The sequence below is a fragment of the Cyanistes caeruleus genome, chromosome 1 (genome assembly GCF_971803275.1).
Source record: "Cyanistes caeruleus chromosome 1, bCyaCae1.hap1.1, whole genome shotgun sequence".
NCBI lineage: Eukaryota > Metazoa > Chordata > Aves > Passeriformes > Paridae > Cyanistes > Cyanistes caeruleus.
Window position 1 is genome coordinate 3,485,197 of NC_141701.1, and position 23,502 is coordinate 3,508,698.

General features: G+C 43.4%; 1 protein-coding gene across 23 annotated transcripts in view; it reads left to right on the forward strand.

The window, feature by feature from the left end:
- Positions 1-23,502, forward strand: part of TSNARE1 (t-SNARE domain containing 1) — a 449,654-nt gene that overhangs the window by 83,951 nt on the left and 342,201 nt on the right. For all 23 annotated transcript variants that reach the window (XR_015283186.1, XM_086877018.1, XM_086877108.1 and 20 more), the window contains one exon: positions 14,446-14,568. Coding sequence is in view for 22 of the 23 variants with exons in the window: in XM_086877018.1 (XP_086733144.1) it covers positions 14,484-14,568 (85 nt within the window). In the remaining variant the exon portion in view is untranslated. The remainder of the gene's footprint in view (positions 1-14,445; positions 14,569-23,502) is intronic.

Sequence of the window (23,502 nt, forward strand, 5' to 3'; positions counted from 1 at the left end):
GCTCTTAGGTCTGGTCTAACCTCGTTTAATGGTCCAGGTTACTGGGGCTGAGTGGAGCCGTCCTCCCCATGGCCATGGAGAGAGGTAAGACAGAGCAGCTGACCAGAAGAGGTGAATTTCAAGTAGCCTGGCAGCTCTTGAATTTCTGGTTTTTGTGCTTTCCTGAAGGATTTCCTTCTAGAATTGTCACAGGAAGAGGTGAACTGGGTCAGAACCAGAGATAGGTCCATGCAAAATGAATCAAATCCAGACTGGATTTGTGGAGAGCATGGGAAAAAGGGAAAGACTTCTCCCAGTGTTTTCCCATTTTCTTCAGTCAGAGGTGGTACATTTAGTACCACACAATGTATTTTTGTTCTTCCTTTTTTCCTTCCTTTTTTTCATAGTCCTGTTGCATTTTTAAGCCTGTGTAAGGTTTCAGGATGCACAACAGCCTGTGGCATGAAGTTCTTGCACAATTAAGACTTTATATGAAGGTTATCTTCTTTCTTACTTTCATTCCTGTCTCCTCATGGATTGACTTCATTACCCCACAGTTCTTGCACAGGAAGAAAAAGGTTTGCCTTTTCCAGGTGACTCAGGAATTCAAGGGGTGTTATTTTATGGGAATTTCCTGGTCTCCAGAATTCTTTTCCCCATCTGATGAGATATTACCTTTTTTTGTTCTTCTACTGCATTGGGAAGAAAGTGGTAGAATTGGATAAAACATTAAAAAGACTGTTGAAAATGATAAATTTAAAGGTAAATTTTCAGGGGCTTTTTTTAAAAAAAAATCTATTACATGTTTAAGCTTCCCTGGGGCTGCAAAACTTCCTCCACTGCCTCTCTCTACTGAAAAGTAGGCAGACACCTCCTGTGCATTTTGACTGGGTCTCCACTCCTCACTGGCTGTAGTGACTGAAGTCTCTCCCAGTAGCTCTGGGTGCGCACTGAGAAGTCAGGGTTGGTCTCTTCTCCCCAGTAACAAGTGACAAGAAAAGAGGAAATAACCTTAAATTGTGCTAAGGCAGGTTTAGTTGGCTGTTAGGGAAAATTTCTTCACCAAAAGGCTTGTCAAGCATTGAAACAGGTTCCCAGAGTAGTGGTGGAGTCACCATTCCTGGAGGAATTTAAAAGACGTGTAGATGTGGCACCTGGGGACAGTGGCAGCCTTGGCAATGTCTGGTTGGACTCAACGATCTTAAAGGTCTTTTCCAACCCACAAAATTCTATGATTTAGGTGCCTTAATTTGTAGTGGTTTCCCACTCTTCTGCCAGCCCAGAAGGCTGTGCATCACCAGCCACCACTTCCAGCCCCACCCAAGCCTCACAGGACATCTGAGATTGTATTTGGCACCGGCACTTTGACAAGTGCACCCCGCACTGTGCGTCCTGTCTTCACCAGGATCTTGCATACAGTTCACAGTGTAAAAAATACACCCTCTTTCCTGGTGGACAAAACATCATTCTGCATTTTTAAGGGCAGCTTTTCTCCCCTGTGCAGGGTTTGCACTCAGCTGTTTTTCCTTGGCTCGCTCGGGGCTCGGCGTTCCTCTCGCATGAGTCACGCGCTGGAGCGGAGCTGCTTTTCCTCCTTGATTTTTGCTCTCCGTTCCCTTTGGTGCCATCATGTGCTACACGAGCTCATCATCAGGAAGGAGGAGTCCTCCAGTGCCTGGTGAACTGTGAAACTGGCTGAAATGGGGCTTTTTAGGGTCTCTGGTTCATAAATGATTGGAGGCTGTGTCAGAGGAGACCTGACCAATGCTTTTCTCAACATGAGGGTGAATGTACCCCAAAATATCTGTCATTAGGATGAAAGAATGAAGGGAAGGGGATGAATTTATCTCTCCACAGGCTGCCTCAGGCTGGTAGCTGTCTCTGCTGTCTCACAAATTCTTTGTGAGTGCAGCTGGTCCGGAGAAGACGAGCTCCTTTGACAGCGCATATTTACACATCCAGATGCTGTGTGTTCCTCTGTCTTGTCATCTTGGCCTGTAAAGCCTTCAAATGAGGTGAAATCTCTTTTGTTTTACTATGCTAATCCTGTGCTCTCCTACCACACTCTGCTGCAGGCAGGAAATGTGGCAGGATGCTCAGCTCCATCGTGGAGCATCCCCAGCTAATGAGGGTTGGTTGTTAGTGTGTTTTCCAAGGATTTCTTGCTGGGTTTTTCTGCTGGGTCTCTCTGGTGAATGTCTGTGGTGAAAAACATCTCTACTGCTCATTCCTCTTTAGTCTATGTTAATATTCATCCTGTTGCCTTGTTGAAAGCAACCCCAGCAATTCCTTGCCTTCCTGTGACTTTTCTTCTACTGTGGGGCATTCCTTTACTTTACAAACGTTTTTTAAAATGTTGTTTGTTTCAGGAGAAGTAAAGTTGAAATAAAGATAATCACAGTGCTCACTTTCCATCCTGGCTTAGGGAGATTGTGTTGTGGTTTAAAAACACAGGCAGAAAGTCCTTCTCTGAACACCAGATTGGTGGGACTTTAAGAACCACTTGAAATAATTAAGGGATCAACCATGTCCCCTGTCAGTGAGAGGCTGTGGCAAAACTGAATGAGTTGAAAAATTGACCATGGTTGTGTTTCCTCAAATATGTGCAATGGCAGGTTCACTGTAAGCTTTTTAGCAAATTCCCTTTAGTCTGGCAGGAAAATTGGCTCACAGCCACTGCTGACTCTGGGCTATGATTCATGAAAATTTCTTCACCAGCGGAGTAGTCAGGCACTGGAAAGGGCTGCTCAGGGAGGTGGTGTAATCACCAACCAGGGAAGTGTTCAAAAGGCTCCTGGAAGTGGCCCTTGGGGGTTTGGTAGCTGTGAACATGGTGTTAGGTTAATGGTTGGACTCAATGACCTTAAAAGTATTTTCCATCATTGTTCTGTGATCTGTTGGTTAGATTTACACTGGACATAACTGACTTTGATCTTCTCCCATGGTCTTGGTAGGAAACCTGAAATGTCTCTTGATGAAACCTTTTCTGTCTCTTTATAAATCACAGACAAAGGTAGAAGTAGATTCTTCATTTAAAGGTAGAAGTAGATTCTTTATTTCCCACTGTGCACTTTGTCCTCAACAGACCATGCAGCTTCTCATTTACCCTTCTGCAAGGTTTATTTATAATGTGGCTGGTAGTAAACACTGATGGAGGTGAGAGCATATTCTGATTGTGTGTGTTGAATATTTTTTCTTTGGGAAGTGAAAATGAATTATGTTTTTTGATGGGGGAGCAGGATCCTGGGATTTAGGACTCTATTACTTTATTAATTCACCCATTTTGCCCTGCATCTTCCTCCCTTAAGCAATTGCAGCTCTGTCTATCAAGATGTTCCCGAGGACTCTGAATTTGTTGCCATCCTCAGATGCATTTTTCATTATTCTGTTGAAATCCAATATAAATTTATAAATGCCATTTCTAATTTTGTTAAGCTGACCTAGTGTGGTGCAGTTGGTCTCTGTCCATTCGTGCGTGCACATCTTTTATAATTAATAAGTTTACTCTAACGTCAGAGTAGCAAACTAGACATCAGTTCCCTCTTTCCTGTGTTCCTCCTCCCTGTTTTTTTTATTACAGCAAATAGACATTAATATTCATCTTTTGTAACCAGTGAAAAGGCAGATGAAACCTGGATTTTTGAACTGACTGGAAATTTAATTTTGCTGTTCACTGAAATATGTAATACTTCTGTGTTTGTCTAGCATATGGATAGATTAAGACTGTTCTACATGCAAGGTTCACAAAAACTAGACAGCATGGCACAAAACAGCAAATAGAAGAAGGCAATACAGGTAAAAAATAGAAAGAAAACCCTTGAGGTAGAAGCAACAGAATTTTGGAGGATTTGTACTCGGGCAGTTCAGGGTTTGAAGCTGTCTAGATCATCTTCTGCAGGAGCCAGAAGGAATGTTTAACTGTTGTATTAATGTCAGTTTAAAAAATAGGAAGGGTGACATCACATCTTGATCAAAATGAGCTCAGAGTGACCTGGCACTAAGTAATGAAAGCACTGCCATGATATGGCCTGGAACAGTAGAAAACATTACACACAGCTCAGTGCTCAAAAGATTTTTGGTCTCCCAAAGACTCAGGAGGGAGTCTTTTTTTCAGAGCTTCTTTTCTCTTGATCTGAATTCCTCAGTATCAGGGAAGCCTGATCTTCTCCAGCAGTAAAGATATTTGGGTTCTGAGGGCTGGCCTTGCTTGTGCCATCACTGTCATTTATCACCCTCAGCTGCTGCTTTGGGGAACCAAATTTCCTCAGAGTGTGCTGCCTCGTGCTTTTGGGGTGGAAGGCATCTGTCTTTCCATGGCATCTGTGATCCTTTTGATGGAAGACTTTTTCTAGCAGGTACTTTTGCTCTCAAGAAGTTTACATACCTTAAAGGAGGGTGAGCGGGAGGGTCTATGAATCTGAGATTCCCAAGGTAAACAAAACATATCCAGCCCTTCTTCTTGGCATTTGCCTAAGGCCAGCCTGTCTCTGGTGCCACGTAGCAGGGTTGGAAGCCTCTCTTCTGTTCTCTTGTGAGAAGGCGTGCAGTCAGGTAGATGTGGAAGGAGAGTCTGTTTATTGAAGTGGCAGCTGGGACTGACATGAAAGGAGAACAGCAAGCTTCCAGATTGCCTTCCTTGCCTCTGTTCCTCGTGTCTGATGTGCTGACATTGGTGCAACGTGAAATGTGTACAGACAACTTGCATCCATCCATTCCCATCTCTGTTGCTTGTGGTTTCCTTCTCCTTTTTGTTTCATGTGTGTCCATCAGACCTGAAGCCTTCTGATATCAACAGGAACTCCTGGGTGGAGGCATCCAGAACTTGGTGGGGTTGGAGGTACCTTTTGATGGACAGGAAAGGGTCTTTTCTACCTGCTGGGTGCTGCTACAGCTGCAAATCTTGGGGATGGCTGAGTGATGAAAGAAGGAGTTAGGCAGGAGCTGTTCCTGTTGGCTTTGCATGGTGTTGCTGAGCTGGATGAAAAATGAGATTGAGCAAAGGCTGCAATCAGATGTGCTGAGAACAGCCAGAGCTCTTGGTGTCATCACAGTAAGAGGCACAGTGAACCAGCTGTCTCAGTTTGAGGCTTGGTGTATATCTCTATAAAATATCACAGATGTCTTATCTCGTTGTCTTTGATCCTACCTGTTCCCAGGACAAAATGCTCTGATCCTGGAGACATCTACAGTGGCAGCAGGGAGGAGAAACCAAATCCATTAGGAAGCAATCAGCTGCTTTCCTCAAATCAGGACTTTGACAAGGAAGAATGCAAAAAGAGAATTTTTGTCATTGTTTTTTAGCAAGTCTGGAGAAGAGCAGGAACAGCTCATTCCTGAGATAATCTCTTCTGGTTTTACTTTGCATCTACTCCACGATGCCTCCGGGCCGTGGGCGTTCGCTTTGCTCTGTCGTGCACTTCAGTGGAGGAGGGGAGAGAAGAGCACAGTTCAAGGGGTTGAGTCAGGCTGTTCACAGTCACTGGTGATGTCACGCCAGTCAAGTACCACAGAAGTGTCTCTAGAAGCTTCTGGAAGTCTGTTTAATTTGTACAAGATTATGGATGTGATATATGGATGTGCCCTGGGGGGTTTGTTGTTGTTTTTTTGTTGTCGTATTTTGTGTCTTGTCAACCTAGACTAGACAGTGAGGTCCTCAGGCTGTGGGGACAGAGATGACTTCATTCTCCAAGGACCTTCCATCAGCTTTAGAATTCAGTTGGGAAGCAGAGTGTGAGGAAATATCTGTACTGCTGCACTCCCAGTCCTGCTGCAGGCTGGGCATTGCTCCTGACCACCCTCCTGCCAGGCATTTCTGCAGCTCCTGAGCACTGCTCTCCTCTCCCTGCCTGCCCAAAGCCACCCAGGGACATGACATTAATATTACAAACTATACAAAAAATCCTGAAGGGAAAAAATTACCTTAAAGGCCCAGGGTGAGAAAGAAGAAAGTCATCCTCTCCAGCTACTCTGATTGACCTCTGACAGTTGTGCTACGAGGCACTCGGGGATTTGTGCAATGACACCAACTCGATGCTAAAACCATTGAGTAAAAACCCAACAAAACAAAAACCAAGGTGATCCAACAGCAGAGCTTGTTCATAAATTCAGGCTCTGTGGGAAAAAGGAAGGAGACATTTTTCCAGGTAAATTCCAGGTTTATTGAGTTCTGGTTTTAATAATTGAGAAAAACTCTAAGGAAAGAAGCTTAAAAGCAGCACATCTATGTCACATCAAGTGACAGAGTCAACCCTAAGCAGATGGCTTTGCAAATATGCCCTTTGATCTCATGACTTCAAAAAACTTTCCTATTAACCAAGTTGACACTGGATGAAGATGTACCTGCTCATTGCAGGAGGATTGTTCTAGATGACCTTTAAAAGGTCCTTTCCAACCCAAATTATTCTATGAGCCTCTGATACTCTGCCAGCAGGAGAGCTCTGCATCTGTGTCAGTTTTACAGGCAGGGAAGTGGAGGCAGCTGTATGGAAAGCAAGGAAATGCTGAGTATCCTTTCTTGTGGTTCCTGTGTAAACAAATCTCCCAGTGAGAAATGAAAGGAGGTCAATCTGTTTAGTTCATCTGAGGGGACATTAAAAGGCAAAAGAGAGCTCAAACAGCAAAACTCAAGAGTTGGGAAGACACAGCTCTCCTAATGGAGTGGCTGGGGCTGGCCCTTCATTGACTGGAGCCTCAGGGAGGCTGCTATGGAAAGAGTGACCTGGGCTGACCAGAGGCTGTAGGGTGAGTGAAGATGATTAATGTGAAATTATCTGCAAGCTCTTCGTGAAGGTCAGGCTGTTTGGTCAAAGGATTTTATGTGGGTGAAAAAACTCAGAAAAATATGTCTCAGGTGGGTCATCCAGAAGTGGAGGTGTCATCACTGAGTTCTGGAGCCCCCAGTGAAGGCACTTCTCCATCAGCAAGTGGAGCTGGGAACAGAGCACCTGGACAGGATGGAGGGGTGGGGCTGGATGAACCCAGTGAAGTTCAACAAGGCCAAGTGCAAGTTCCTGCACCTGGGTCAGGACAATGCCAAACACAAGCACAGGCTGGGCAGAGAATGGACTGAGAGCAGCCCTGAGGAGAACGGGGATGTTGGTGCATGAGAAGCTCAAGGTGACCCAGCAGTGGTGCTCTGGCAGCACAGAAAGCCAGCCCTGTCCTGGGCTGCACCCCAAGCAGGGTGGGCAGCAGGTGAAGGAGGGGATTCTGCCCCTCTGGTCTGCTCTGGTGAGACCTCACCTGGAGCTCTGGGGCTCCCAACATAAGAAGGATGTGGAGCTGCCTGAGTGAGTCCAGAGGAGGCCACAAAGAGAATCAGAGAGCTGGAGCACATCTGCTCTGGAGACAGGCTGAAGGAGTTGGGGCTTTTCACCTGGAGAAGAAAAGGCTCCAGGGAGACCTCAGAGCCCCTTCCAGAGCCTAAGGGGGCTCCAAGAAGGCTGAAGAGGGACTTTGGACAAAGGCTGAACTGACAGGACAAGGAGTAATGACTTCAAACTGAGAGAGAGCTGGCTTAGATTTAATTTTAGGAGGAAATTCTATATTCAGTGTCAGAGAATCTGTGGATGCCCCACCCCTGAAAGTGTCCACAGCCAGGCTGGGTTTAGCTTGGAGCCACTCCTCTGAGTTTGGCAAACTTGCTGAGGATGCACCACCCCATCATTCAGGTCATCAGTGAAGATGTTAAACAGGACTGGACCCAGTATTGGCTGGTTTTATCACTTCCAGGTGCAAGAAGACCATTCTCCATGCTGCCTGTTCCCAGAGGTACTCTATCCTTCCTTGCAGGCTCTGCCAATGTCTCAGTTCATCTTTCCAGCTTTGGTTTAGATCTAGTCCCTTGTCTTTCCCAAAAGGAAGGAAAATAATGTTTTCCTCCTTGTCTCTTTGCAGCAGCCTTGCAGAATTGAAGGATTAAATCTTCCCATCAATCTTCCCTTCTGTAGGAAAAGCAACCCCATTTACTCAATCTTTCCTATCAGGCTATGTTTTCTTGACCTGTTGTCATTCTCCGAGTTCCCTCCAGACTCTCTTCAGTCTCAGACAAAAATCTTGGCTGGAGCTTGTTGCTTACAGCTGAGGACTCTGCAGCGTGGGGTCAAGCAAAAGGTTTGCTTCCCTTGTCGAGAAGATTCTAATCCTATTTACACATCCCGTGATGATGCCTGCCACTGTTACAGGAAATGTCACTGCAGATCCGTGTTCAGCTTGAAGTCTGTGGCATCCGTCCATCCCTCTCTGCAACCCTGGCCAGCAGCTCCCCATCCTCTGTTGGTGCTCTTGTTTGCTCTTTCTAAATTCAGGCCCCTGCAGTTGACCTGGATTATGCAGAGCCTTATTTTCTTTGTTGAACATTACTTCTGGTTTGTTAAGATTGTTCTGGAGGCTGGAGCTGTCATCTGACTCCCCTGTTGGGTGCGGCGTGTGCGTTTGATGAGGATAATTCCTGTTGCATCACCCAGCTCACAGCTCAAAATACACATGGAGAGAGCAGAGCTTGGTGGACACCACACAGGTTGTCCTTTGGGTATGGCAGCAGTCCACTGGGAGTGTTTAATGGCAAAAGAGAGTTGGTTTAGATTAGGTATTAGAAAGAAATTCTTTGTAGTGAGGGTGCTGAGGCCCTGGCACAGGTTGCCCAGAGGAGCTGTGGCTGCCCCATCCCTGGAGCTGTTCAAGGCCAGGTTGGATGAGGCTTTGAGCAACCTGGTCCAGTGGAAAGTGTCCCTCCCCATGGCAAGGGGTTGGAATGTGAGGATTTTTAGGGTCCTTCCAACTGAAACTATTCTGTGATTCTATGACTTTTCTAATTAAAAAAAAAAAGAAAAAGAAAATTCGATGCACCTCCTATCAATTTCTGTGGCCATGCAAATAGGAGAGCATAACAGGCATCCACTGCCTGCTAACTTCTATTAAGAGTTGAAGCTTGATTTGATATGACTTCTTGCCAGCTGCTGTCATTCTGGTTTTCACCATTGCACTTTCAGTGGCTTTATTCCACCGTTTTTATGGAAAATGAGAAAAAAAATATGGTGGGTTTGCAATTTTCTTAATTTTTTCTCCACCTGTTCAGTAAATAGGCACAGCAAGGGTCCTCCAGTCTGCCAAGAGGGCCATGAATGGCTCTGATGCCGTTTCAGGCATCACAGGAGGAAAATTGCAGATTCCCACAAGTAGGAAGGAACACTTGAAGGTCATTTTGTCCAACTCCTTCCTGAGAGCAGCATCACCTGGAGCGGGTTTCTCAGGCACATGATCAGTCAGGGCGCGAATATCCCCAAGAATGGAGACCCCAGGCCTCTCTGTGCAGCCTGTAGGAGTCTAGAAATGCAGGGACATTTCTCTGTCTATACAATTCTTTAAAAAATACATCAATCATACATAATATTGACAGAAAGGCTTCCAAATATCCCTGAGCAAGCCAGAGTTTGTAAGAAATTAACTAGAAAGTAGAAAAATGTTTCTTTTAACACTGAGGTGAAAATATAGATTTTTAAGAGGGTTTCACACATGGAGTAAAGATGGAAGAAAAAAGGTGTAGTTTTTAATCCTTCTTCTTCCTTCTTCTCCATGCTTCTGGAGTTTTTAGAAGCACAAAAAAATGATTGGTTTAGAGTTAGTCGCACTTTTAATTATGTGAGTAGATATAGAAAGCCTATTTGTTGAGATATAATAACAATACACATGTCTGTAGTTAATAGGGTAAAAATTGGTATAAAGGTGAAAAGACTGTGTGATTTGGGGCCATTTTGTATCATCAGAATGAGATGAGCCAGGCTGTGGTGATTTAAACTTGTGCAGTCAGTCTGGATAGACCTGCCAAGTTTTTGTAAGGATCCTTCAATAAACACGAGAAACCAGAATCTAATGAGCCCAGGAGTTTTCTTCAAATAATAAGGACTGAGATAAGTGGGACTCCCCACAAGGGAGGATCCCAGGGGAATTCAGCCCAAAGGAGGCTGAGAGACTAGAGAAAAATTATATCCACAGTGAATTCAGCCCAAAGGAGGCCAAGAGAGAGAAGTCACACAGCCTGTGCTGATGTTTGATGACTCCCACCATAAAAAAAACCCCACAAAACAAGCAATAAAGCCAACCACTCCAACCCCAAAACAAGTAGGTTATTTTTTCTTTTTTGAAGTGGAATTTCTTGACTTTCAGTCCCCTTTGTCTCTTATCCTGTCACTGAACATGACCAGGAAGAATCCGGCTCTGTTGTGTTTGCTTCTTTCCATCAGATATTGAGACAGGTTAATACCACCACATCCTTCTCTTCTCCAGGGTGAAGAGCCCCAGCTCCCTCAGCTTCTCCTCATACAGGGGTGCTTCCATCCCTTGGCCGTCTTTATGGTCCCTCAGTGGATTTGCTCCAAAATGTCTATGTCTCTCCTCCTTTCCCACTTTTTTCCAGTATTGTCTGGAAAGAAATGTTGCCAGCTCATGTCTTTCTCAGCCAATCTCAAATTTAAATATAAATAAATTGTCTAAAGTGCTGTTGTGGTTTAATTCCAGCTGGCAAATAAATTCCACACAGCCACTCCCTCACCACCCCCGGCAGGTTGATGGAAATGAAGTGCGTGAGTAAAAGTGAGAAAGCTCGTGGTTTGAGATAAGATGATAAGAACAGTTTAATGATTGAGATGTAAAATAATAATAATAATAATAATAATAATAATAATAATAATAATAATAATAATAATAATAATTCTTCCATGCTGAAATCTCACCCTTCATTCCCACTATTAATGCTGTCCACCCAAGTATCTCTAAATGGAGACTGATGGGTGTAGAACTCTAAAATAATTTTGCCTGCATGGTGTTAATTGCCAATATCTTTCCCAGTCCAAGAAATATGGAACAACTCTTTCCTTGAGATTCTACATCCTACTGTTCTAGTCATGGCATGATTTGCTTCTACAGAATACAAAAAGCAGAAAGTACTTGATTTCATTAAAATACAAATTCATGTCCCTTTTGGATGTGGTTATTCTTTTATTTGTATTTCATGTGGTGAGGATAAAGCTGTGATAAAATGTTTTTTTCTTCTTTCTTATTTTTTTTCCTGTGTCTAGTATGTTCGGAAATGCTTGTTCCAATTTGTACAAACTGCCTTCACAGTAAATTGGACAAGTTTCCCTGAGGAGCAGTAGACAAAAGACTTGGGAAGTACCATGGGGATGGGGAGGGAAATGCTTTTATTGCCAATCAAATTAAAGGCATTTAGATCTGCTCTTAAATTTTCCTGTAAATATATTACTGTGGGGTAAGAATTTGGCTCCAGAGCTGTGTGAATAAGGGATATTTCAATAGCTTGGTAGGTTGGGGTGGGAGGTGGCTGCTGCTAAAAAGGTTGGTTAAGCTACAACAAAATATTTCATTTTCAATTCTTTCTATTTTTCCTCCTTTACAAGGAGAAACAGCTTTAAAATGGAAACACGTCCTGAAAATGATAAATCAACATCAAACACTTGGAGTGCTCTAAAAGCCCTCCTTCTCTCCCCCTTTCACACCACTCTGTTGGAGAAAAAATAGACGCATTCACTGTTTGCCAAAACAACACTTGCCCAGTTGTAATCAAGGCATTTTACAACAGGGTGTAAACTTTCACTCCATGTTTGTTGTCTGTGGCCTTGGGGAAGTCATGGCAAGAAATGTTTCCACTTGCTTATCTCTAAAGAGAGAGGGTGGGTCAGGAAAAAGTCTCTGTAAAGAGACTGCTTTCAAGCTGTTTGGTTGTCCCAAATCCCTGCAGTGGTCTTAAACTGTTGGAGATAAAGAAAATAATTCCTTAGCTCTGCCCAAAGACTTCCTCTTAACTGTCTTCCATGTGCCCATATTTTCCCAGGTAAGAGTTTTGCTGGATCTCGGGTTCGTTTTGTGATGAAGGTTGTATTGGTAGTTCTGTGCTCACCTGAGACCTGGGAGAGCTGAGGTTTGTTCCCAAGTCCATCACAGAATTCCCAACTAAATCTTCAACTGATTCTTGTAGGTTTTAGTGGTTGTGATCAAGAATTTCCTCCAAGACACCACAGAATCACAGAATGGTTTGGGTTGGGAAGGACCATAAAGATCTTCCAGTTCCAACCTCCTGCCATGGGCAGAGACACTTTCCACTATCCCAGGTTGCTCCAAGCCCTGTCCAACCTTGTCTTGAACACTTCCAGGGATAGGAGAGCCACAACTTCTCAGGGAAACCTCCTCCAGGGCCTCACCAGCTTCTGAATATAGATTTTTTTTTCCAAATATCCAATCTAAACTTACTCTCTTTCAATTCAAAGCCATTACTCTTTGTCCTGTCACTCCATGCCCCCCTGAAAAGTCCCTCTCCACCTCTCTTGCAGACCCTCATGAGCTACTGAAAGTTGCTCTAAGGTCTCCTGGGAGAAAGTACAATTGTAAGGTGCATTTTCCAGGGAAATAATATGGTTTTGCAGTTTCACACGGCTGACAGGATGGATTGTTTTGCTGTTGAGTGCCTTGGTTTACAGGTTTGCTCCTTGGTTCCTCTTGTTTGCTCCATTTTCTGTCTCCTTGAAGCACACCCCAACACACACCCTCACCTCTCTCTGGCTGCTCTCACAGCTTGGATTCCGTAAGTTTGTGCTGAAGGCTGTTTCCCTAAAAATGAAGGATTTCTGGCCTGGGGGCACCTGCAGCCTCAGATGCCAATTATGTGTGTACGTGGTACACTGAGGCTGGCTGGGGAAGCTGCACTCTGGATTTTCTCCACTTTTAATGGATTTAGCTCCCAACCACTGCTCTCTCAAGGTGGTTGCACTTTCATCTTCCTTCACGTGTCTGGCCCAATTAAGGGAGGATGGCGAGTGATTTATTTTGGTCCTGGAGTTTTGCTGCCTGGTGAATCACAGCGCTGATTTTTTTGCTTGGTTTTGAAACTCTGAAAGGAAAAAAAAAAAAGGAGAATTAAGTAGAACAGGTGCCTGAGGCCATCAGGTTGTGCCCAGTACAGTGCAGAACTGGGATTTTCTGGTGCTTTGCTTTCCATGGAGGACAAACCAGAGGAAAAGCTGCAAGTGTCAGTGCATCCCAAAGGAGACTTCAGCCCTTTCCTGAGATATATATCAATGAGGACATCATGTGACATGTGGTCATATGCCACATTCCCAGATTTTTGCACGTCAGAGGGAAAATGACTGGTCCAGAACATGAGAAATTTGAATATCTAAGCCCAGAATGAAGTATCACAGCTCATGTCATCCAGCCTAACACCCCAACATCTTTCTCAGTACAAGAAAGACATGGAGCAGTTGGAACAGGACCAGAGGAGGCCACAAAAATTATCAGAGAGATGAACTGCCATGAAGAAAGGCTGTACAGTTGGTGTTGTTCAGCCTGGAGAAGAGGAGGCTCTGGGGAGTCTTTAATGTGGCCTTTCAATACTTAGTATAAGAAAGATGAGGACAAAATTTTAGTAGCACCTGTAGTGATGGTACAATGGTTTTAAACTGACAAAAGAGTAGATACAGAGTGGTTATAATGAAGAATTTTGGTTTATGGTGAGTAAAACACTGGACCAGGATGCCCCATCACTAGAACCATTTCGGGCTGGGGAGGTTGGACTAGATCACCTTTAAGGGTCCCTGCCAACCCAAACCATTCTGATTCTGCCATCACACCAGAATCACACCACATGTAAGCTTTCTTTGTGGTAGAAACACCAGTTTTGGGTGTTTTCATAGCCTTGGTGTAAGAAAGCACTAGCTGGGTTGGGGCCTGTGTAGTTTCCCAGTTTCAGGTAGCACCTTTATCTTTTCCTTTGATGCCATTGTGTCTTCTGTGCCTTTGAGCTGAACTATTTGGATACCAAAGCCCTGGGACACTGTTGAAATGCTGAAGGGTGTCTGGGTGAAGCATTTCTGTGGATAAGGAGGAAGAAGTTGTCTTCCTCTGACACTGCCACATTTATTTCATTCTGCTGCTACCTCAGGCCTTGCAGATTTTTAATTTTTATTTATTTTTAACCAGCAAGGCAAAATAACTCTGGCTCAAATATTTCTACTGGAGGCCCAGGAGCTTATAGCATCAAACTGCCTCTTTTGAGAGCTCATCAGGACTGCAGTGTGATGGATAGACTCCAGCCAGCTGTGTACTAGTAATGTTCCAGAAGACAGCATCACCTTTTTTTTTGATTGAGTGCTGAAGTCTTTGCCTTCCAGCTCAGGATCTCAAAGCACTTTGTGAACAGCAAGGAATTAAAAGTTGCCCTTTATCAATGGAGAAAATGAGACACAGGGAGGTCAAATGACTTGCTTGCCCTCAAAACAATTTGTAGTCCAAAACACCTGGATTTTAGTGCTTTTAATTTTTTGCAGGTGGGCATCCTGAAGTTTGGAGATTGCCCTGTATCTTTTATTTGCCTTCTCAGTCCTCTTTTTTCCTTAGGCTACTGGGGTTTAGCTGACTTTTAACAGGGCTGTGCCTGTCTTTTTCTCTGTTTTTCAGGTTTGAAGTGTAATCCTGCATCCATCACTATCCAGAAAATGTCTTATGGATCCATTGATGGGAGTGGATTTGGGAGCAGGAACCCATTTGGAGGCCCTTCGAGACAGGGCTATCAACCTCTCGGTGAAGTATTGATCCCTTGCTGTAATTTATTCCACCTGACTCCCTTAGGACTGAAGTTTGACTTGCTCAGGTTCACTGTGGCTGCTGTATAAATATCACACCCTCACCAGGGGTCATTTCTGACACTAATTTTCAAAGGTGAAACCTCAACTTTTTCAGTTTGATTTGTGTGATTGAGGCCCAACGTCTTACCGTGCTCAGGATTTGGGGCTGCAGCCTGGGAGAGCAGCACTAATGAGGGTTTTGGAGGAATTTTGAGAGATCCAAAGGAGAAATACAGATTATTCTCCAAAGTGGCTTGTGTCTTTTCCCATCTCCCCATCACCTTTACAAGAAGTTTATCTCAATGGCTGTTCTAAGGCTGGCAGATGGAGGGAGTAGATGGGAAGATGTACAAAATGCAGTGGGCTTTGCTTTCCTAGAAGATAACTTTGCTGTGGAAGCTTCTTGAATCTGGGAAACATTCTTGGATGTGGCAAACAGGATCAAAAACTCACTCAGGAAATGCTGAAACCACAAACAGTGGCTTACAAATGGCCATGAATTCTTTCTTTCTGTCATTTTTTTAAGCAGAGGCCAGACCAGCTGTAGGGCTCATCTGGCCTTATCTAGTCTAGCTTTGAGCAAGTATTTTTATCTGGAACTTATCCTTCAATTTATTCCTGGATCTGGCCTGCCCTTGTAACATGGCAAAGGGCTCTCTTTTCCTTTTTTCAGGGAAGAATGTCACCCCTCTCTCCTCTTGCCTTTGATTTCAACTGGGCCATTCACTAACACAGCCTGATTTGGTGTTGTGAAACATTTTTTTGTTTTACAAATAGCAGTTCTCCATGGATTTTATTATATATATATATATATATATATATATATATATATATATATATATATATATATATAGAGGTTTAGAGGTTTCTCTTGGGTTTCTTTCTTCTTACAAATTTGGGTTTAATTTTGATTTTTTTGAATTTTTTTTTCTTTGGACAGGAAGAAGGTATTGAAGTAAGTATGAGTTGTCTGTTCAGTTGTAAATAGTGATTTTTTTTGCTATTCTGCAAGGCAAAATTAAAGGCAGAAAAGCAAGGAAGAATGGGATACTTGGGCACAATCAAAGAACTGTAAGAAAAGATAATTGAAATGTGGACTAGACAAATGATGAATCTCAGTGTGTTGTAGCTTAGATTTTTTTTAAAAAATGAATATTTATTGTGCTGTATGAAAGAACCTCTGTTTTTAATGCAAATTCACAGAATAACTCAAGACACTTGAAATCTCTAAATATTTGAAGAGATCCCTTATTGTGCCCAGCTTGCCCACAGCTTGGCAGTTGGAGCTGTGATGCTGAAGCTGCCTGCAGTGGATGGCAAAGAGGAGCTGGTGTAGAAAATTCAGTTTTTTTGAAACTGCCATGGTGTGCTGTCCGCCCAGCAGAGCCTGTTGATGCTCTGGATTATGGCTTAGACTTGAGTGCTGGTTTCCCCTCCAGGCTTGCACACATCCTGTCCAGTGGCATTGCCATGGACACATCTCCAGGGTACTCCAGCGTGGATTTTCCCAGGCAGCCAAAACTGGTTGGTCCCTTAGCTCAGCACCCCGTAGAAAAGATTTCAAGGGGAGGGACGTGTTTGTGTTGGCCAAGGCACCTTGGAGAAGTTTCCTTTCTGTGTGTCTCAGTCAGAGGTGGGTTCATTCAGCCTTGAGAAAAGAAGATTTAGGGGAGGCCTTTTCATTGTGTTCCGGCATTTAAAGGGTGGCTACAAAGGAGATGAAGACTCTTTTTTCACATGGAAAAGATGCGGGGTGTAAATTACTCCTGGGGAGATTATCAGGTACTCAGACAAGAGGAAAATGTTTTGCAATGAGAACAATCAGCCTTTAGAATAATCTCCCCAGAGAAGTGGTGGATTCCTGCATGCTGGACAGTTTTAAAGTTCATCTAGATGGAGCGTTGGGCCATCCTGTCCAGGCTGTGCTTTTGCCAAGAAAGGTTGGATCAGACGGTCCTGGAGGTTCCTTTGCAGCTTGGCATTCCGTGATTCTCTTCTATGTCATCTGAACCTGTGTCCCTTTGTCACTGCAGATGGACACATTGGATGCCTTTTGTCACAGTATCCCCAAATATTGCCATTAATTAAGTGCCAGGAGAGGGTAATGCAACACTAATTATCTGCCTCCTGCTTCTGGACGATGGATGACTGGTTTGCTAAGAAAAATTGCCTTTTGTATTAGATCATGGTGTGGCTGGAACAAAGGAGCGTGGCCTTCCCACCAGCTTTTGTGTCTCTGCTCTCAGCAGGGACAGACCTCGATGGGAATGTCCTGTGCATGCTTTAAACTTCTCCCTCTCCTTGTAAATAATAAATTAATAAAACCAGGTATTCCTGAAGGTAAATGTCCAACAGAGGTCCAGTATTCAATATCCAACTGAAATATTCAGTATCCAACAGAAAACCCTGAGATACAGCAGCAGTAGAGGTGATGGGCTTCATCCTTAATATAGAGAGCAAAGAAGAGGGGGCTTAGTTTTAGTTTGGTTTTGTTTAATGAAGGGTGATACTGCCATAGGGGTTTCCTCTGTGCTTAGGCATCTGTTTATCTTGGCTCTGTTTCTTCCATGCTCAATCCAAATGTGCTGCCAGGATGGGAAAGTTTAATTACTTGAAGGTGATCCTCTTGGCTCTGGGCTGATGTGATGATGGATAGACTCAGAGCCCATCCTCAGGCCAGTGGAGGTTAACGTTGCTGACCATCCTAATTAGAAAGATCCACAAACTCCATCTGCAGAGTCTGGGGAGGGTCCTAAGGCAGTATTTTAGCAATTTGGTTTGCCCTGGACACCTTGGTGTTGGAAAACTCTAGTTCAGACTCTATTTTTGACGGTGGATATCCAGGATTTCTTGGGGAAAACAAAAACAAGAGGGGTTTTTTTTTTCATTATTATTATTTTTTAATGTTGGCAGGTTTTAGGAGGGGAGGGAGAAGCTCAGCAGAACTCAGATGTTCTGTGGCTTTAACCATGGGGCATCCTGAGGTGTGTCACAAGCAGGATCACCAGGATTACCTGGAGTAGAGCACTTTGAGGGTTCGATTGTCCCACACCCACAGCCAGGAGAGGCAAGTGGGGGCATAAGCCATGTGTCTGCTTTGTAGCTGGGAGTTACAACCTCCTACAGCAACATCTGCTTTTCATATCCTCTTTCTGATCCCCAAAATCATTGTAAACCCTTGTGTTCCCCAGTTTCCTTGCAGGAGCTTCTCTGGGCTTCATCTGGGCATTGGTGTTGCATGGATAAACTAGAAAGCAGGTAGTAGAAAGTAATTGTTTTGGTTTGTTGGTTTTTGTTTTTTTTCTTTTTGTTTTTAAGTTTAAACATAGAAATGGAAAAGATGGACTTCAAAAATATTATTTTTAAAAGTAATGTGATGTCTAAGTAATGTCTAAGACAAACAGAGAGCAAATGTGATAGAGGGGTAGGAATTAAACTCTGGATTCTTACTGTGTGCAACCTGCGCTCTCCACCATGTTCGAACTACCTTCCAAAAACCATCTTTTCCTGGGGAAAATGAACAAAACCTGCTTTACACAAGGAGGCATATAGGTCAGGGAATTTAAATGGCTTGGATTAAAATGCCACAAGACAGGAAACTTTTAACACTGCTTTTATTAACCTTACTGTAACCTGGATGTTAAATGCCAGCTCTGAAAAGGTAAGGTTAATTTCATATTCCAGCAGTGCATTGCTTCCAGGTGAGCTCAAGGGACTGCTGGGTCAGTGCCTAATTTGGCTGTGACTTCATTTAGACCATTTTCCCCTCAGTTTCTCCTGAAGATTTTGTGTGGGACTCTGGCCAGGGTTGTACTCAAGATATATCACATGTGAGTCTTTCTCCTGGTTGGATAAGGTTGGTTATCTTGTCACTGAACAAAATGAAATTCGTCCCTGAAAGTTGTGTTTGGCAGTGTTCTCTGGGTATAAATCACCTAATTATCATTTCAATACTTAGCAATTGTTAAATTAATTTTTCTAATTATTTTTTTTTTCCTGGAATTGGGTCTATAATTTTCTTTGCTGTCCCATCTCTACCATTCACCTGCCTCTGTGCGACACCAACCAGCTCTTGGTTAGAAAGTCATGTGCCAGTGCTGGCAGCAGGGTCACTGACCTGTCATGGAATTGTTTAGGTGGGAAAAGCCTTCTGAGATCCTCAAGTCCAACCATTAACCCAACACCACCAGATCCACCACTAAACCATGTTCCCAGGTGCCACATCTACACATCTTGTAAATCCCTGCAGGGCTGGTGACACAACCACGTCCCTCGGCAGCCTGTTCCAGGGCTTGACAACCCTTTCAGAGATTTTTTTCCCAAATACCCAATCCAAACCTCCTCCTTACAGATGAACCACTCTTCTGTCCTCTCCAATCCTATTTACCTCCTTTTCTAGCAATTCAGGAAAGTGATTTGTCTTTAGTAACACACCATGGGGTTCTTAGTTGCCTCCAAGTTTGGCAGAGTCACGGAGCTCGTGTGCTCCATGGGAGGGAGATGTTCAGATCATTGTGACCCCTTTGGTGGGATGGTATTGCTGTGTAAAAACGCTCGCTTGCAGTGAGAGACTTCTCCAGGGTCAAACTGTTCAGGTATAAGCGATTTATTATATGGGTAAAGAGAGGGGAGACCCGTGTCCGCCACCAGCCTCGTCACCCATGTGGCTCAGGGGAGGGGAAAGAGAGAGGGGAGAGCAGGAGAGGAGAGGTTGGAAAAGGGGAGGGAGGGAGTAAGAGAGACAGTGGGAGAGCAGAGGGAAACCAGGGAGGCTTAGGAGAGAGGGGGAGACAAGAGAGGGGTAAGAGGGGAAAAACCAAGAGGGTAAAAGTAAGAGAGGGAAAGAGTGGAAGAGGTAAGAGAGGAGGAGAGAGGAGCTGAGAGAGCAGTTAACAGAAGGGTTAAGAGGGAAAAGCTAAGAGAGTGAAGTTCTCGTTACAATCCAATATATCTTTTTCTATAGTGAATATTCTAATTCTCAGTAACCAATCACCATGAGACAAACCCACTAAAGAATTTACATACAGCCTATGAGCATCCCCATATTAACATACAGTGTTGCATTTTAGACTCTACAAAGCTTTACAATTTCTGTCCTTGCTTCTTGACCTTTGGACTTTCTATCAGCATAAGGACATTGTTTTATCAACAGGGATTCTCCTCTAGCTGGCTAGGCTATTGTTCTTTGGTTAACCAGTACTCAGTATCCTATGACTCAAAGCAGGCTTTCATTTCTACTTTCATTCTAACCTTCATATTTTCAGAATCTTCTGCCAAACAATCACATTCATAAGGTTTCCCTGTTTCACCCTCCCCAACAGGATGGGGCTGGCAGAAACTCTGTTTTCTGGGCAAAACTCACTCCAAAGCTCGGGTACAAACCAGCACCGTGGCCTGACCCCCCTGTGGCCTCACTGCAGCCCCGGGTCTGGTGCCACACCATGGGAAGGATTCCACTGCCAGCTCCACATCTCGAGACTACAAAGTGCTGAAGCACAGAACAAACTCCTGAGTACACAAGGAGTCCCCCCGAGGTTAATTAACACTAAGCAGGTGGTTAATCCTTTTGCTGTGCAGGGGCCTGGGCGCTGCTTTGGTTTTGCATTTGCTTCTGAAATTAATTCCAGTACTTGGAATGCTTTGCTGAAGGCAATTTGAAACCCGTGGTTGTTGCAGTGAAAGGCGTTGTCCAGAGGGTCTGGTTGTGGAAACTGTGAGGAACACTATCCACAATCACACATTTAAATGTCCTCAGGAAAGGGTGCTAGAAAGAGTTAAAAACAGTGAAAGAAAGCAAGAACAAAATTGTTGAATATTGAAGGGAGGTTCGAAGCTGCTATGCAATATTAAGAGCGGTTTTTTTTTCAAATGCTGAAGTCTCAGACTGGAGGGCTGGGCCAGATCACATTCAGTAATTTAAACAAACTGTGCCTTTGGGATGGAGTCCTGTCAAGTGTGGAATTACTGAATCATTAAGGTTGAAAAAGACCTCCAAGATCATCAAATCCAAGCTTCAAAGAAGAAAAGTCTGAAGATGTGACCTCCTGTAGCACCTTTTTCTCTGTCATGCTTAGATGGGTTCACAAATATTGTTTCAAGGTTAGCTTCTGGACTTGTCTCTAATTTAGAAAGCTCTAAACAATAATATGGCTTGTCAAATGTTGTGTAAAACATTTCTGAGAGTCTTAATGATTGACTTTGGCTTCTAAGTCTTGGATCCCATCATATTTTCTTGTATTTATGGTCCCATAGAAGTTGAGGAGTTGGGTGTCATATTTAACAAGTCATTAGTAAAGTGCAAGTTAAAGTCTAAGTGTAAACAATACCAAAAAAATCCTGCCTGATAAGATGATCTCTCTCACTAGACAACACCAAAAAACTTTTTCGTGGCATCTTCAGAATTATTTCTTACTGTTTCTTTGCTATTGTGCAAAACTTCCCAAAGTTATATATTTCTTTTCTTGGTCCATTTTCACTAGATTTAGAGGATCTTCTCTGCCTTACATTCAGTTTTTGGAGATCTTAGCAATGATTTAATGAATTAATAAGACTAAACTTAAGAAAACATATTAAAGAATAATGAACATCATGTTTTATAGCAAAAGGAATTGCCAGGAGAATTAACTTTCATACACGAATTGACTTTGAAACTGTTTGTTTTGAAAACCTCTGCCCTATCCCTTCTGGCACTTTTAACATTATAATAAACGTTTTGCTTTAATTTCAGTATTTCAGGAATTGTAAGTGGTTATGCATTTATTTATATAACTAGAAAAAACAGAACTCACCATTGGAATAAATATGTATTTTAACGAAATATGTGAGGTGAGCTGACAATTTCTTAGCATAAAAAAAACCCAAAAAACAAGAAAACCAACAAACCAATCCAAAAACCTCCTGGATAAAAATAGGGTAAAGATAAACTTTTTTTGTTTGTTTGTTTTTGTTGTTTTTTGTGGGTTTTTTTTGTGTTTTTTTTAAATTTTTGTGGGGGTTTTTTTGTTTGGTTTTGGTTTTTGGTTTTTTTGTTTTCCTTTACCAATTTTATTTGCTAGTCTTGGTTATCCAAAGCAATTGTACATGTAAAACTCATGCTGGCGGTCCCAGTCTTTGACAGAAAATCAGAAATCAAAAACACTCACCTTTCCTTAGGCATTTCAGCTGGAAATGCATTTAAATATGAGAACTGCTCAGAACAGCTTGCTTCATTTTCCACTCAATTACAGCGGAATTAGAAGTAGTTTTAGAAGAAGCTCTGCCCGTAGCTGGCTCGTTGTGTGGGTAGAGGTGCCTTGGTAGGAAAGGCAAAAACAGAATGAATGTTGCTGGTGGAAACTGTCCAGTGGAAAGTGTCCCTGCCCATTGTAGAGGTTTGGAAACAGATGTTTTTTAAAGTCTTTTCCAACCCAGGCCATTCTGTGATTCTGTAATTCCATGAATGTGCTTGTGGTTCATTTTCTTTCCCAATGTGTGCCCAGACCTGGGGCTGCCCTTCTGGAAAGTCTTTCCACATGGGTATATTTTCCTAAACAAGAAAAGACTGCCCTGTGCTTTAGGTTCAGCTCCTGAAATGAATTTAGCTCAACATTTTTTTCCTTCTGGCTGCTTTTTCAAAAGCTTTTCTTTGTCTTGGAGGCAGAGGAAAGAAAAGTCTTATTAACAAAATAAAACTCAGCTACTGCCTCATTCAAACTTTTTACCAGCTCTTGTTTAAGCTCAAGCCTGGACACCACATCAGTGATTTTAAACTGAATGAGGGAAGGTTTAGATGAGATGTGAGGAAGAAATTCTTCCCTTTGAGGGTGGTGAGGCCCTGGCACAGGGTGCCCAGTGGAGCTGTGGCTGCCCCATCCCTGGAAGTATTTAAGGCCAGGTTGGCGAGGGCTTGGATCTACCTGCTCCAGTGGAAAGTGTCCCTGTCCATGGCAGGACAACTGGATCATCTTTAAGGCCCCTTCCCTAAACCATTCTATGTTCCTGTGATTTTCTCATCAATGCTTCCAAGATTCTTTAATTCTGTCTATTGAAAAGAATTGCATTTTTTGAAACTCTCTGAGTTTCTCGAGAGCACTTCTCTGGTTAGGAGAGCAGAGCACTTCTCCAACAAGGCATAAGGGAGTTCTTGGCTCTATTATGAAATTCCTACAATTGCTGCAAAGCTTCCTCAACATTTCTTACACCACTGGGCTTCCACCCTGTGCTCTGCATCCTGTTCTTTCCATGGTGGCAATACCCAATGCTTGGATAGGATCTGAAGCCTGTTTTTCTTGATCTGTGCCTGCAAAAAAGTCCACCTGAAACAAGATACAGCTGAAATTGAGCAGCAGGATTGCTGCATGACCTTGTATGCACATCTGTCCATGTTTGCTGAATGGGGATCCATGGGGAATAGGATGAGGATGGAGCAACCCTTCTGCAGCTGTTTGTTTTTCCATCAGAACTGTCTCTACGTGCACATCCCAGTGCTCCCCAGTGTCCTGCTGTGCCAGGCAGATGTGCTGCCAGGATGGTTTCATTCTGAAATCAGGGGTAGAGCAGATCAGAGCTTGTTCCAGGTTTGCTGGAATATTTCCAGCATCTGGGGTGGTGGCTGCATCCCAGTTTGGTTCATCGAGCTGTCTCTCCAGGGAGGAGGCAGAATCAGCAGCCAGACAGGCTAAATACTCCAGCCAGCATTTTTCCTGAGGTTCTGCAACTCCTTTCCTGCAACATGAATGGAAGAATCCCCAAACTTCACTGGAAAAGGTGGTGTCCAGGAACATACTGTCATTTCTAACACAGCTTTGTCCACTCCATGTTGCACTTCCTGCTTGGGAAGATGCTGACACTTTTTATTGCCATTAGGGCTGCTAAATGTCTTTTTTTCCATTTTTTTTTTTTGGCTTTTTTT